The sequence below is a fragment of the Triturus cristatus genome, chromosome 1_2 (assembly GCF_964204655.1).
Source record: "Triturus cristatus chromosome 1_2, aTriCri1.1, whole genome shotgun sequence".
Lineage (NCBI taxonomy): Eukaryota > Metazoa > Chordata > Amphibia > Caudata > Salamandridae > Triturus > Triturus cristatus.
Window position 1 is genome coordinate 830,623,630 of NC_140580.1, and position 13,948 is coordinate 830,637,577.

At 40.0% G+C, this 13,948-nt stretch overlaps 1 protein-coding gene across 2 annotated transcripts in view; it reads left to right on the top strand.

Annotated features, from left to right (window-relative positions):
* Window positions 1-1,562: 1,562 nt before the first annotated feature.
* USP48 (ubiquitin specific peptidase 48) overlaps window positions 1,563-13,948 on the top strand; it is a 782,973-nt gene continuing 770,587 nt past the window's right edge. Inside the window, exons 1-2 of one of the 2 annotated variants that reach the window (XM_085608904.1) lie at window positions 1,563-1,957; window positions 5,519-5,639. In XM_085608904.1, the coding sequence (XP_085465030.1) occupies window positions 1,824-1,957; window positions 5,519-5,639 (255 nt within the window). In that variant the 5' untranslated portion in view covers window positions 1,563-1,823. The remainder of the gene's footprint in view (window positions 1,958-5,518; window positions 5,640-13,948) is intronic. The other variant, XM_085608905.1, reaches the window with a different exon arrangement.

Here is a 13,948-nt window from a genome sequence, read left to right on the forward strand (position 1 = left end):
AGTGTCTAAATTTTCGAAATTGTGTTGGGTAGAGATCCAAGGTAGCGAAAGAAGGTGGGCAAAGGCTGTAAGAAACAGACTAATTGCCCTTAGGAACCTCCATACAGATAGTAGTACAATTACATACTGGTACCCCTTCCCAAACAAGCAGGTATTAAAAGAGTCTGTTGCCTTGGTGTCCGAATCCATCGACTTATTTTACTTGAGCAAGAAACAATCTATCAGCTTTTCAATCCCTACTCTGGGTCGGGCTAATGTTGCAAATACCAGATCCAGGGTTGCGAAATTTAATATTAAGGGTCACAGTGGGATGTAACCCAATCTACTCATCCCGCCTAAACATGGCCTGGATCCACGATAATAATGTCCTCTGTCCCTGCCCCTTAAATGTAAAATGTTCCTTGCTGCATATATTAATGGACTGTATTTTTTAATCTGCATATCGAATTAAGTTTTTAAGACCTTTGTTTTATAAATATGGTACTCTCCATAGGGGGAAAACTGTGGAGTTGTTATCAGAAATGCGCCATTTAGATGTGGCAGTTGAATTGCTCGGTTTTTACGGTCAGTTAAACTACATTTTATGAATGTTTTATGGACAATTGTCTAAATAAACTTATTTTCTACCTACCTACCTGACATTATGAAAATGTCACACAAAGCAATCTGAAACCTTGCTATGATCACTGGTGAAATTTGTAGTAAACCAATGAGAAGCGCATTATCAGTGCCTCTCTGCCCTTAATAGAATAGAAATTTCGTCATGCGAAAACTAGAAAAATGTTCATGCCCCCTTATTTAAACCATTTGTAGCGCTAGTCCACCCGGGTGCGCGCTACCTGCTATTTTTATTAGCCGATAAACTCCTTTCAGTTCCCTGCTGGGCATGCGTATATTTTGCTGCTTTAAAAAATTCGTTGAGGCCATGGCTAAAGTTTTCTGATCACCTCAGACATTTCTTTGCCCAGTATTCCTTACATTCGTGCCCATACAGGCTCTGACGTTATGTGTGACTGAGGACGGAAACCGAAGTCATCAACAAGCTACTACGAGGCAGGCATTGAAGGCTTCTGGTTCATCATCATTGGAGGAGGAGTATTTGAGAAAAGAACTGGACCAACAGGCAACCTAACATTAAACGTACACTCCAGGCAAAGGCAAGGGGGTGGCCATATTTGAACAGACTATTCCTTTTGAAATATACTGATCCGCTCCATTAAATGGTGAATTTATCGAGTCCATCGTACAATTAAGAAAAAAATACGAAAATTAAATTCTAATGCCCCAAAAGATATTGTAAATATGATAATTTCATAACCAACAGTCCACACGCTGAGCTGTAATAGCACCTACTTATCAAGTTGAATTGATTCGTGCCTCTGACCTTCATATTGCATGCTCATTGATATATGCCAAACATATGCTTGTGTCTGATTCATGCTAAAAAAATATGTTATTATAAAACGTTCATGCCATTACATTTATATTTCGAATTCTTTTCCTGGAAATGTTTCTTGATTTTCGATGGTTATATACGTGTTTTGGGCTTCTTTTGGTAGGATGTATACTGGTTTTGGGCTTCTCTCCGAGGGGAGTGGCGCTTGTATTTGGATTTTCTGGTCCATCTGGGAAATATTGTCTAGCACCTATCAAAATAGATATTTACAATTCCCTTAGAACATAGCTCACCTATCCCTTTGTCATATACCTGAAGAGTGTGGCTTGTAAGCTGAATCGGATTCCTCTGGATATATTGCGACGTACCTATAGAACCGAGGCCCGATCCCCGGCCTCGCGTACTGACCGCCTCCGCTGCAGACTCCATGGCCCCTCGCTTGCAGCTGGAGAAGGCCGCCTGGCGCTGGGTGGAAACAGTGCGGCCCGAGGAGGTTTCCCAGGAGCATATAGAAACAGCATACAGGGTGCGGCTGGAGCCCTGTGTGCGTGGGCTCTGCAGGTGCGTGTCTTTTCCATTCTGCTATCATTTAAACAGTGTTAATGTACAGGGTTCATCTTTCATCAATTTTATTCTAACACTTCACATGCCACATAAATTTTTCTTTATTGTTGTTATTTTCCCTCCAAATTTGGGACTTGCTTTAAGTTCCATGTGGGCAGTCGCCTGCATTTGTCTCCTCCATCCCTGGGTGGCACTGCAGACGCTTGTAAATGCATATTTTGTACATTGCCTGAGTGTCTTGGAAATAGAAACTTGGTAATTGCGTATTTCTTGTGCTTTATAATATTTCAGTTTCCTATTACGTTGCTGACCTTTCAAGCCCAAATAATTCAGTGATTTTATTTTAAGAATGTATAATGTTTATATTTTTCTTTTTGGTTTTCCCATTTTCTCTTTTTATTAATACAGACGTGTACGTTTGTTTAAACCTAGTAGTACGAGTGAGTAATCTGTTAAATTTTCCCTCGATTCTTTCGAAACGTCGAATGAAAACAAATTGTATTTGTATATTCGTTATGCCTCGTCAGGGGTAGTAAGCACTAGATGTAAACAAATTTCATACCATACCCATAGATGCGAGCCTCTGATCCACTTGCGTCAGAAATCGGATTAAACACAGGTTTTTGGTAATAATTTAGAACATTCCACAACATCGTATTAGAAACACATTGTTTCATTCATTATGGTTCTTCATATCCACACCCGATTTTCACGTTCCTACGCATTAATGCATGCATGTATGCTTCAAATACGTTCCATTTTCTGCAGTTTAATTCGCATGTCTCCTTCCTCTTTTCCGAACATGCTTATTTTTTTGAAGTAACGAGTCCAGAATCAGTCACCCTTGTTTATATTGAGAACGTTATATATACATAACATATTTGTTAACTTCTTACTTTCACAGTGCAGTATCAGTCCAGAAAATTCAAATTCGTGTCTTCAGTTTCATATACATATGTGTATGTATGTTTGTCTCTTGGTGTACTTAAAAAAAACAGTTAAAGTTGCACAACAGCCAGGCTAACCGTAACCGGCATACCAGATGCAGTGCTTATGACCTCATCTCAAATGAAACAGTTGTAATTACAATTGTAAATTATATTACATATGAGATTACATATCACGGGGCCATTGCTACTTTATCAGAGAGGTTTTTAATGTAATATCATTAATTGGTTTGATTATGTATTGTGCAGTTACATTTGTTATGAGGTGTTGATATGTATAGTCCTAAACTCTGAGAGCATAACATTTCATTTGGTGTGCGAGCATGGGCAGCATGTCAGCCCATTTCTGCCATTGGATCACCTCACAGTGGGTGACTGTATTCAGCCTTTTCACAAAGAGCATATCTGCAGATTCCATTCAGTGACATGTTTTCTCCTTGAGAACCAAAAATATTTTTGCTTCAGCAAAAACATTTTTAGATCGCCGTGGGTCAAAGCAGCTTCCTCAAAACAAAAGTTTTGCCAAAACCATGGCAAAACAAGAATTTGCAAAGCCAAAAGGCATTTATCTAGCCAACGCCAGACTGATTGGCTTTGGCAGTGCATGTTTTGTAATGCAGACTGCGTATGGTGGACTGTTGGAAAAGGGGGTATTTCTCTAATACCTTCTAGTACATATATTATTGGTCTAATCCTCAAAAGGCAACACATTGTCATGCTGACTAATTCGACAAACGTAGCTTCTCTTCAGCCCAAATAGCAGTCCCCATGGACCTGTGGTTTAAAATGTGCAGATTTAGTACCAAATTATTTTTGTGTTATCAAGTTTTGGTATATTTGAATACTAAAGTGCTGTACAATTAGTAGATTGGATCACTTGATCTTGTGTGTGCGGTCTTGTTTCCAAACCATCATAGAACATTTAATTTACCAGTTTCAAGCATTGGGGTTCAGTTATGGGAGGAAACCATTTCACCTTTAGAGCTTAGCAATAATTTGCAGTAATAAATCTTGAAAGCTAGGTTGAATATCACTCTATCTAGGGCCATTCTGTGGTGGGTAATTCTGGGTTTAACCCTCTTGGTTTGGCCCTGGAATACTAGAGTAAAATAGGACAAAATCAGTGAAAACAAATGATACCCAACCATAACACTTCAAAATGCAACCACTGTCCTCTTCAGACACAGTTGTCATCAGGTCTTGTGCTTCAGACCCTCACACAGAACAATAATTCTGGAACGGTTGCATTAGGGTTGACGGTCTAGAAGGCTAGGCAAGCTGATCTCCGTATTTAGGAATTCTTTAAGAACAGATTTTAACGTAGCTAAGTCTCTCCCTTAGTTGATAGTCCTGGTCCCGATTCTGGCATTGGATATTGGCCAGGGCTTCTGGTTGTCACCTTAAAGGTGTTTGTATGTTATTGCTATAATAATAAATCCAACATGAGAAAGATGTCACAGTGAAGGATCAAAGATCGATGGAGGAGTGTGTGTCAACATGCAAATCCATGGGTCGGGTGGATGAGTTACTGTCTATTCAGGAAATATTCATGGCTATGTTTTACATGCTGTATGATTGATTCAAGCAATAATAAAGGTTTGTAGTGGAAAGAGGTGTCACTATGTTGTAAAGCATAAAAGGGACATGTACAGCTGGTAATGGTATGTAATAAATGTCTGTGTGTGTGTGTGTATATGTATATATATATATATATATATATATAATGTATTTAACAAGCACTCTAACTTCAATCTCATCTAGGATTTTTTGAATGTGTACTCTGGAGATACGAATTGAGCATGCCGTAGGCCAAAACCCCATAGTACACACTAACTCGCAAATATCTGTGTCCCTCGGCCTGTTAAAATGATTAAAGGTTGCTCTTATGGGATTCTGGCAAGCAGGTGGTAGTGGGAACTGCCCTTATTCTGCTTCTGAATTCACATGCCCACTTCATTTCTATAGGTGCCTTTTCAGGTCTCGCCTAGGCAGCGCATACGCTGTCTCTTCGAGACATGCTGTCTACTCTGTGAACTTTTAGCCCGGCCATCGCTTTTCATTCGTTGTGTCGCATATCCTACTTACAATCTTTCTTCTCTGTGGCTAATGTGTATTTTTTGTCCCTCCTTTTGGTGTTTTGCTCCCTCCCACCGAGCAGAGGCCCATTACTTGTATCCTTTCACTTTGCTGTATGTCTGTTCCTGTCTGCGCACAATTATTTTTTTGGTTGCTTGCTGCTTGTCTTGTTCTAAATGGGATTGAAATGAGGGCATGCCTGACTGGTCTCTACCAAATCATGCTGGAAGATCAAGTGGGGATTCCTGCAGTGATAAAATTGTGCTCTTGTTTGGCCGATGTTCTGACCTGTTGTGATTCGCAACATAACACCATCACCAAAAACCTGGTGCATAGTATGAAAGTGATTATAAATGTGAATTTTGAAAAGTGTTTTGAAATGGCCATGGGCAAAATGTTTGCTGTTGACTACAGCAAACGAATTACATAATCTACACAGAAGTTTTCTTTGATCTATTATTCATTGTGCCCTATCGTTTGTCACAATTCACTAACATGTTTTTCATTGTCCTTTTGACCTTCACTTGCCTTTTAGGAGGAACTGTAAAGGAAATCCAAATTGCTTGGTTGGTATTGGTGAGCATATTTGGCTTGGGGAAATAGACGAGAATAGTTTTCACAACATTGACGACCCAAATTCTGAGCGGAGGAAAAAGGTATGAAGATTCAATGTTTTCTGTCACTTTCCTTTTAGTGTTAGCGTAATTTACCAAACAATGAGTCAGTTTTACAGTCTGCTACTTCTTGCTTTGTTCAGAATACATAATTTTAATGAAGCAGGACTCGGGAAAATATAGTAAAACTACACACACGTCTGAAATGTATTTCCTGATTCTTGATCCCACATTTTGTCAAACATGCCGCAGCTGAACTGAGGAGACTCGGCCAAGTGTGTGCTTGGTTGCATCATGTTTTTCAACAAATAGTGGAGATTCATTTGCATTTCTATAGTTCAACATAGTTTATTTGTGTTCTTATGAATTATTTGTAATAATACAAATTTACAATTCCAGAAATCAATGCAACAATTAGTGTTTGAAAAAATCTTATGATATGACTTTCTTACATCGTACTATTCAGCACTCAACATTTTCATTTCCATTTGTGTTTGTGTTCATGTGTTAGACAGTGGTTTAAAACATTTGTGTTATTTATTTATTTATTTAGTGTTTTATATCGTGCGAACATGACCCTGAGTGGGGTATCGAATCGCTTTACATTTGCATATCTATAAACAGTTTTGTTACCAAGTCAACAGTAATTGTACAAATGATTTTGCGAAAAACTTTAAAGCTTAAAAACATATTTACAGTACCCCAAAGAGGTTAACGATCGATGAGAGGTAGCATGTGTATGATCATGTTAGATCCGTGATAATGTCAAGTCTGCTGCGATTATGGGAGATATTTACTAATGTAACAAGATTTGGCTACATTTTTGAAAGCAGAGATTGATTAAATTTTTCTAATGTTAGGGGAGAGAGCGTTCCAAATTCTAGGCACTACACCAGAGAAAGCTCGGTTATAAGTTATTTTCTTTCGGAATCGGGCCGGTTTCAGTAGTAGCCCTCCCTGGCTCCGGGAGACACGGCAACCTCCTGATAGTGTGATTTTTCTGGGCTAGGTACGCTGGTGTTTTATAGTGTATCGCTTTATGAGTAATACATGCCATTTTTAGTTGTGTTCTCGCTTTGTAAGGTAGCCAGTTAAGCACTTTCAGATGAGCGGTGATGTTGTCGAATTTCCTGGAACCAGTTAAAAATCTTGTGGTCGCATTGAGACAGGCTTTAAGTGGGGCTGTTGAAATCTTGGGGAGACCAGCTAGAGTTGTGCAGCCGTACTCGATCCTTGAAATTACAAGTGCTTGGACTGTTGTTTTAAGGTTTGCCTTATTTAAGAAGGGTTTCAATTTTCTGAGGTAGCTTAAATGGAACAGGGCATTTTTTGCCATTGTGTTGATATGCAAAATCATATTCAGGTTTTTGTCTAGTATAATTCCCAGGGATTTGGTAGACTCAACAATCCTCAGATTACAGTTTAATGCTGTGATTAGCTTGGTCCACTCCAGGATGTTCGTAGCGCTTTTCAGGGGGGAAATCAGCAGGAATTCGGTTTTATGAGGGTTAAGCTTTAAGTGATTATTGGTTAGCAAATGGATGGTACTCTTTAGTGCTTGGTTCATGATATCTATCTCTTTCATCGATGTAATCTTGATTTACAACTGTGTGTCATCTGAATATTGTAAGGTCCGAAAACCACTGTTCAGTATTTGAGGCAGGCCATAGTATTTGTGAATAATATACTGGGGGATGTGCTACGTTGGGTAGCCACGGAATTGCCCATGGAGGTTGTCCCACACAGCAGCGTCCATATGGGCCAAATGATGTTCTGTTTTGTACAGCGACCATTCAAAGAAAACCTTCAGCTATGCTGCCTGGTAGTATTTCTTCATTTCTGGCCTAGACCTCCTGATTTCCAATGAGCGTTCAATATTTTTTAGTTTTCCTGCCCAAATAAAATGATCTATTGCGGTCTGAATCCTCTACAAGTCTTTGTATAGGATCTTCATTGGGAGGGCTTGGAAGTTTTAAATCCGGCAGGGCAGCACATTTCATTTGATTGCTTCCCATCAATGATATGCATAAAGGGCGCCATCTTTGCGGATCTGCCACAATGGAGTGTATCAACCAGGAATAGTCCGCAGCATACAGAACCCAAAGCTTTGTTGTTAATTCTATCCCCAGATATATTATTTTGTTAGTGGTCCAGCGGAAAGGGGTTTGTGTCAGTAAATTCATGTACAAGCACTGCAGGAAGACTAAAACGTAACATTTCCCGAAACCCAGATGCTCTACTGTAATTTTCCAGTATTTTCCTAACTCTTGAAACAGAGGATTGGGGATCAGCAGAATGCTGTCTGAAGAATAGTGGATTTTATGGAAATCTTTCCCTGTATACACTCCTTTGAAGTCTGGATGAATTCTAATAATTGCTGCTGAACAGCCAAGAGGGCAATAGTAACAGGGAGAGAGGGCAACCATGTCATGGCCCAAGTACTAATGGAATTTTTCTGACCTCTTTGCGTTTACCAAAAACTGTAGTCATAGGCAGTTTATAACTTGACTGAGTCCAAGTTCGCATATTGTTACCCAAACCAATCGCTCTCGGTATCTGAGAGACAAATGTCCGGCTCACCCTATCAAATGCTTTTCCAGGATCAAGAAACATGCTCCTCATTGGTATTCTCATGTTAGTGTTCTGTACGAGGTGGATTACTTACCTTATATTGTCCACCGCTTGCCGCTGTGGTATAAATCCTGACTGGCCTGTGTCCATTAAGGAAGGCTAGCTGGACATCAGTCTATTATCTAGTACTTTTTGTGAACAATTTTGCATCTGAATTCAATAGGGCTATCTGTATATAGAACTCACAGTTGTTGTCAGATTTGCCTGGCTCATGCATTAGCGAGATATTTGCTGACGCCATTGATGGTGTACCTATTTGCGATTGAAGAATGGAATTAAAGAGTGTCAGCAGTCTGGGTGTTAGGTTTCATCTAAAGTGTTCAAAGAATCTGTTGGTAATCTACCAGGTCCTGGGGTTGTATTGAGGTGGAGCTTATGCGTGGCCCAGTAATCTTGTCCGGTGTGATAGAGAATACCAAGTTTTACCTATCTCCCACACTCAGTTTGGGCAAGTTTGCCTCTTGAATGCGTGCCTCTACCCCCCCTTAATCCACTGACTCCTCCCGATACAGATTAGTATAAAAGGTCTTAAATGCATAAAGTTTGTCCTCCGTTTTTTCAAGAATGGTGCCAGAGGGGGTCTAGAAATGTAGGGATTCGTCTAATCAGTCTGTTGTCGTAGGAGTCTAGCCAGGAGTGACCCATTTTAATCCCTTGATCATAAAATCGTTGCCTGAGACATAATAGTGTTTTTCATATTCCTCCATAGCCAACAGACCGATTTGTTACATAAGACATGTGATCTTTCTCAGAAGCTTTAGAGAGGCTGACTATCTATATTCGCCCTCTTGATTTTCTAACTTCTTTTCAAGGGAATCTCTATGGAGACTGCCATTTCGTTGTGGGGCTGGCCTTTCAGTTATGCAACTGGCCCGAGAAACTCCCCTGAAGTGTCCCAAAGTGTATTCTGGGGTACCTCGCTTATATAATTCTCTTGAAAGTAATGAGTGATAACCACCTTGATTTGCCATACTACCCTATTTTTAAGAAGAGATTTGTCAAATTTCCAGCGACTTCTCTTACGACTGTTAAGGGATAGCTCAGTTTCTCATGTTACCATTGCGTGATCGCAGTCGAGCCTTGCTAAATACATTTGTTGCATTTACTATTCCCTATGACTCCCTATATTAGGTTGATTCGGGAATAAGACCTGTATACAAGGGAAGAGAATGTATATTCTTGTCCTGAAGATTATCAAGTATGCCGAAAAACCAGGAGAAACAAGTAACTTCTAAAATTGCTACAGTGTTGGGTGAAACGATCAATGCATTTTTTTCCCAATCCAGGGAGAACAAACTCTCCCTTACCCCTCTCTTTTCTCCCCCCCCAGATAAACCCTGCTTGAAATAGGAACAAGATACATTCCAAGTGTTGTAGTGGTTTGTGCTGTGACCTACACTTACCACTTCCACATCACTCCCTGCCCTTTGAAGTAATTAAGGTACCAGTGGGAGAATTCAAGTTATACTGCCTCTCTCTATAAACCAAATCTTAGGACTCTTGAGTCTTAATTGCCAGCTGATCTATTTGGGAGTTAGTTGCCTTGACGGACCCACCATTTCTCTTCTTTCTTTACGTTCAAGATTTCGTTTGGAGGCGATATTAAAGGCCCTTTACTGGATGGGACCAAAATTTATGGAACTTCTTCTACAGTTTGTACCATATGTCTTTACAAATCTAATTGCAAACAAAGTCAAAAAGGAAAAGCCCATCTGTAACGAATTTGCCGTCTGCGCAACTCCGCCGTTACCAAGGACAGCATTCGTCTCATGTTCAAAGTTGTTTGTGACAGACCCTTCAACAGTTTGGCCTTGGAACACTCCTTCGGGTCAGTTGGGAAGAGCCCAGTTTTGTATTATGTCCCTTGAGTGGACGACTTTTTCCCCCTTACGGTATGCTCACCTTGTGCGCACTAACTACGGGGCTGTGAAATGTTTGATCCTCCTTTAGAACATGACAAAAACAAAAGCCTCCCAGTAAAGGATCACATTATCTCCTTCATTTTCTCTCACATTGCAAATTTTGATAATTTCTCCAGTTGTTTGATCCTCCAGATCTGTGCCTTTTTCCTTTAGTGTTTTAATATCCTCCTCCATTTTCGTTTACGTATCTTCTTGCTGTCTTGACACAGGGCTGCAATGTCGTCTTCGTTGTCAAGCCAGCTTGTCGCCCCAACGCCTGAATTTCCTTTGTCACTTCAGAGAGTCCTTTGGCCAAGTCTGCCTTTAGAGCTTCCAGTTGCATAGTGACCATATTTTTAATTTTCTCATTTAAGTCTCCTAGACACTTCTGGAAGTCATTCTTAGTGATCTCCGGCCTGTGTCTTCTTTTTTTGTTGCCATTTCAAGTTGGACATGGGTTGTTGGTGCCGAAGTCTGACCCCAAAATTTGTTGAAACCCTTCTGAGATATATTTGGACAGCTTTGGCATGAAAAAGCAAAACGCATCAAGATGCAGTTCTTAGAGGGAAAACGCTATATCCTATGAAAGATATTTCTATGTTTCCCCAACGCCTTAAGTGAAAAGTTTGCCCGTGGGAGAACAGTATTCTCTTACAGTCAGTGTGGCTGAATACATCTTCATGAATGTTTGGCAGGATAATGTAGCCAAAGTTAATAAAGATTTAAAAAATGCATTTCCAATGACTAGTGTGCTGTAATTAAAACTATTAAGTTACTATTGCTGACTCTAATAAATGTGTGATTCATCCCTCCTGGCCTTTTAGACTACATTAGTTTTTTTGTGTTTTTCTTACCTTCCATGTTAAGCACATTGTGATGGTCTCGCCATTGGTGTTACATTGACAGTGCTTCCTAGGTGACCTTCCAACTTGTTAGTTGCAATAAATAAAGATGGAGAGTAACTTAATGGTTTGACTAACGATTATCAGTTTACTGCGTCACAATTCAGTATGTGCCTGCAATACCTGTTTGTGGTAGCCAAGCACTGCAACACAATCATTGAAGAAGCCCAGGTTGTGCTGCACCTATGAACGGACATTGAAAACCTCTTTAATATTTAAATTGCGTAGCCTGCTACAGAACTGGATGAGAGCGTGGTTTGTGCTTAGTCCGAACCAGGAGGGATGCTACTTTGCAGATTGCTACTGGGTCACATAACGTCTTATGGCCCTCATCACTATATCAGTAATTCATATCAAAGACCTTGAGAAGCCTGTTTTAAACATCGCTATTGAACATCTGTCGAACTGGGCCTCCAGCATCTTTTTCAGCACAGCTTTTATTAATCTATTTGCCTTGCCCTTAACGAAATAATTCTCTTGATCGCATACTTCTACATCCACTGCAGCATAGATATGATATATAATTAAATCCAACTATGCCAGCAAAAACATGTACCTCTAATAGTATCAGAACTGTCTCAGGAACTACTCTTAACTGCGCACATTTAACAGAATATCACATAGCCTGCTCATGCATCTAGCACTTAAGTGGGTGTAATCGTGCTCACAAAAGCACAGATCTGTAATGAAACACTAAACCAGCGGTGCGGCATGTAGTGCTGGTTACACAGAACACTACATACCCACCCAATACTGTAGATCTACATCACGTAGTCTAGCACCACTATCCTCCCAACACGAAGCATTAACATGCGCCACTCGCCAGCCGTACAACCGAAAACATAAAGGCTGAACTCTGACTACTAATCCAGGACTTCTTGAATATGTATGCAACAGGCTACTTGCGCACCCAAAACCAGATGCTTCCATTATCTACCTAACACTTACATTAGCAGAGAACGGTCATGGATACAGAACGTGAAGATGTGTATGTCTGATACAGTCACTTCTTTATGCTACCTGAGAAATGTTTAAAGTAATCACTGGGCAATTTACAGATTGTGTCATGTACCAATGAGCATTTTTGCTCGATGAAAGTGCCAAATAAAATTGTTTGTTCCATAAACAGCAGTGTTAGAGTGCACGCTTTTGCTTTCTGTGGTTAACCAAATTGTTTCATTGCTGCCTTTCTTTCATAAAATTGATGTGGGACAGACATTGGTGCTGTGGCAGCTGAGTTACTTTCTAGTAATACACGTAGTAGCCTCAGAAAAACATAATTAGTTTAGTAGTCTCCCTGTTAGCCCTATTAAACCTGAGGCCACGCGTCCATACTCCAACTTGACAAAAAATTCCAAACTAACAGAAACTTGAGTTCTGCTACAAATGGAACAGTTGCTTCAGTAACATTAAACAGAAAACCATATGGCAGCAGAGAGATGGGAGACTACTGGAAACTTGCATTCAACTGAACTGTGTGCTTTTCCTTCAACAGTAATATCTAGTTCCACAATAAGTCAAAATCTTCCCCTTTTCAACCAAGTCCCTCATAAAGTCAGAAATCTGGAAACTGACTGAGTTTGCTGAGAATTGAATGTACTGTTATATTTTAGTATTTTCCTTTTTATTGCTGATGCAGACTCCTATTTTCTTATTGTACCTTGGTGCCCTAAAGTGGCCTGGAGAGTTATTTTGACTGCATAAGTATTTTATTACCTTCTATTCCCTGTTTTACATAAAACAATATGAACAGAATTTGATTAAACCTGACTATCTTCTTAACCTCTAAAAGTAGGCACCATCTCAGTTGCAGAATTTGGGGATTACAGGTTCAACATAAAAACTGATAACCTCGTTTTTAAGGGACAGATCACAGACCGTAATCTTCAATCAACACAGCTCGGAGTCCACAACTTTGCCATGTGGGGTCCCTCAAGGTTCTTCCTTGAGCCCTACGCTCTTCAGCCTGTATGTTTCCCCCTGAAAGAGCTTATAAGGTCCTTTGGGCTGAAGACCATATCATACTGCGATGATACTCAAATTATTGTATCAATTACCAAAGATACTCAAACTATTGCCTCTAATTTTAAAAACTGCATGCAGGCTGTAGCCACTTGGATGGGGGTAAAAGCTACCAGAAACTAAATGGAGACAAGACTGAGGTCTTGATCTTTGATAGCCAAACCCTCCATCTGGGACACAACCTGGTTGCAGGAAATGTTGGGCACCCTACCCATGCCGAAAGATTCAGCAAAAAACGTGGAACTCCTTGTAGATACAAATCTGTTATTTGATCTTCAGGTCAATCGAACTGTATCAAAATGTTTTTGGATTCTCAGGATTCTCAGAAAGGTGTTCCTCTTTCTTCCTATTTTAGCACGTAAACATTTAACTCTGGCCCTGATTTCATCTAGTTTTGATTATTGTAATGGGTTATACTTGGAGATCAATAAATCTGCCATCTCCAAGCTGCAGCCGGTACAAAATGCAGTGGTGAGACAGATTCTCGATATCCCCTAATATCAATCCATTTCTGTGGGGATTTCAAAGCTTCACTTGCTGCCTTTTAAACAAGCGTATTATGTTTAAAGATTAATGTGTTGTCCATAAGTCGCTATATAACACTGCACCGAGAGGAATGAGAAAAATGTTTAATTAGTATATCTCCCCTCTCTACTCTTTCGCTCTAACACACCTTAACCATGTGGTTGTTCCTAAATATCAAATCTAAATTAGGTGGTAGAGCCTTTACAGTTGCTGCAGCTAAGCTATGGAACTCTCTTCCGCTATCTGTTACCTGCCTTCAGACTTGTGCCCCTTTACAAAAGTCTTAGAAAACCTGGCTCTTCACTTTCTAGCGATTCTGCAATGATCCCTTGTTGGTTTTTATTGTCACTGTAGATTTTATTTTACTGAA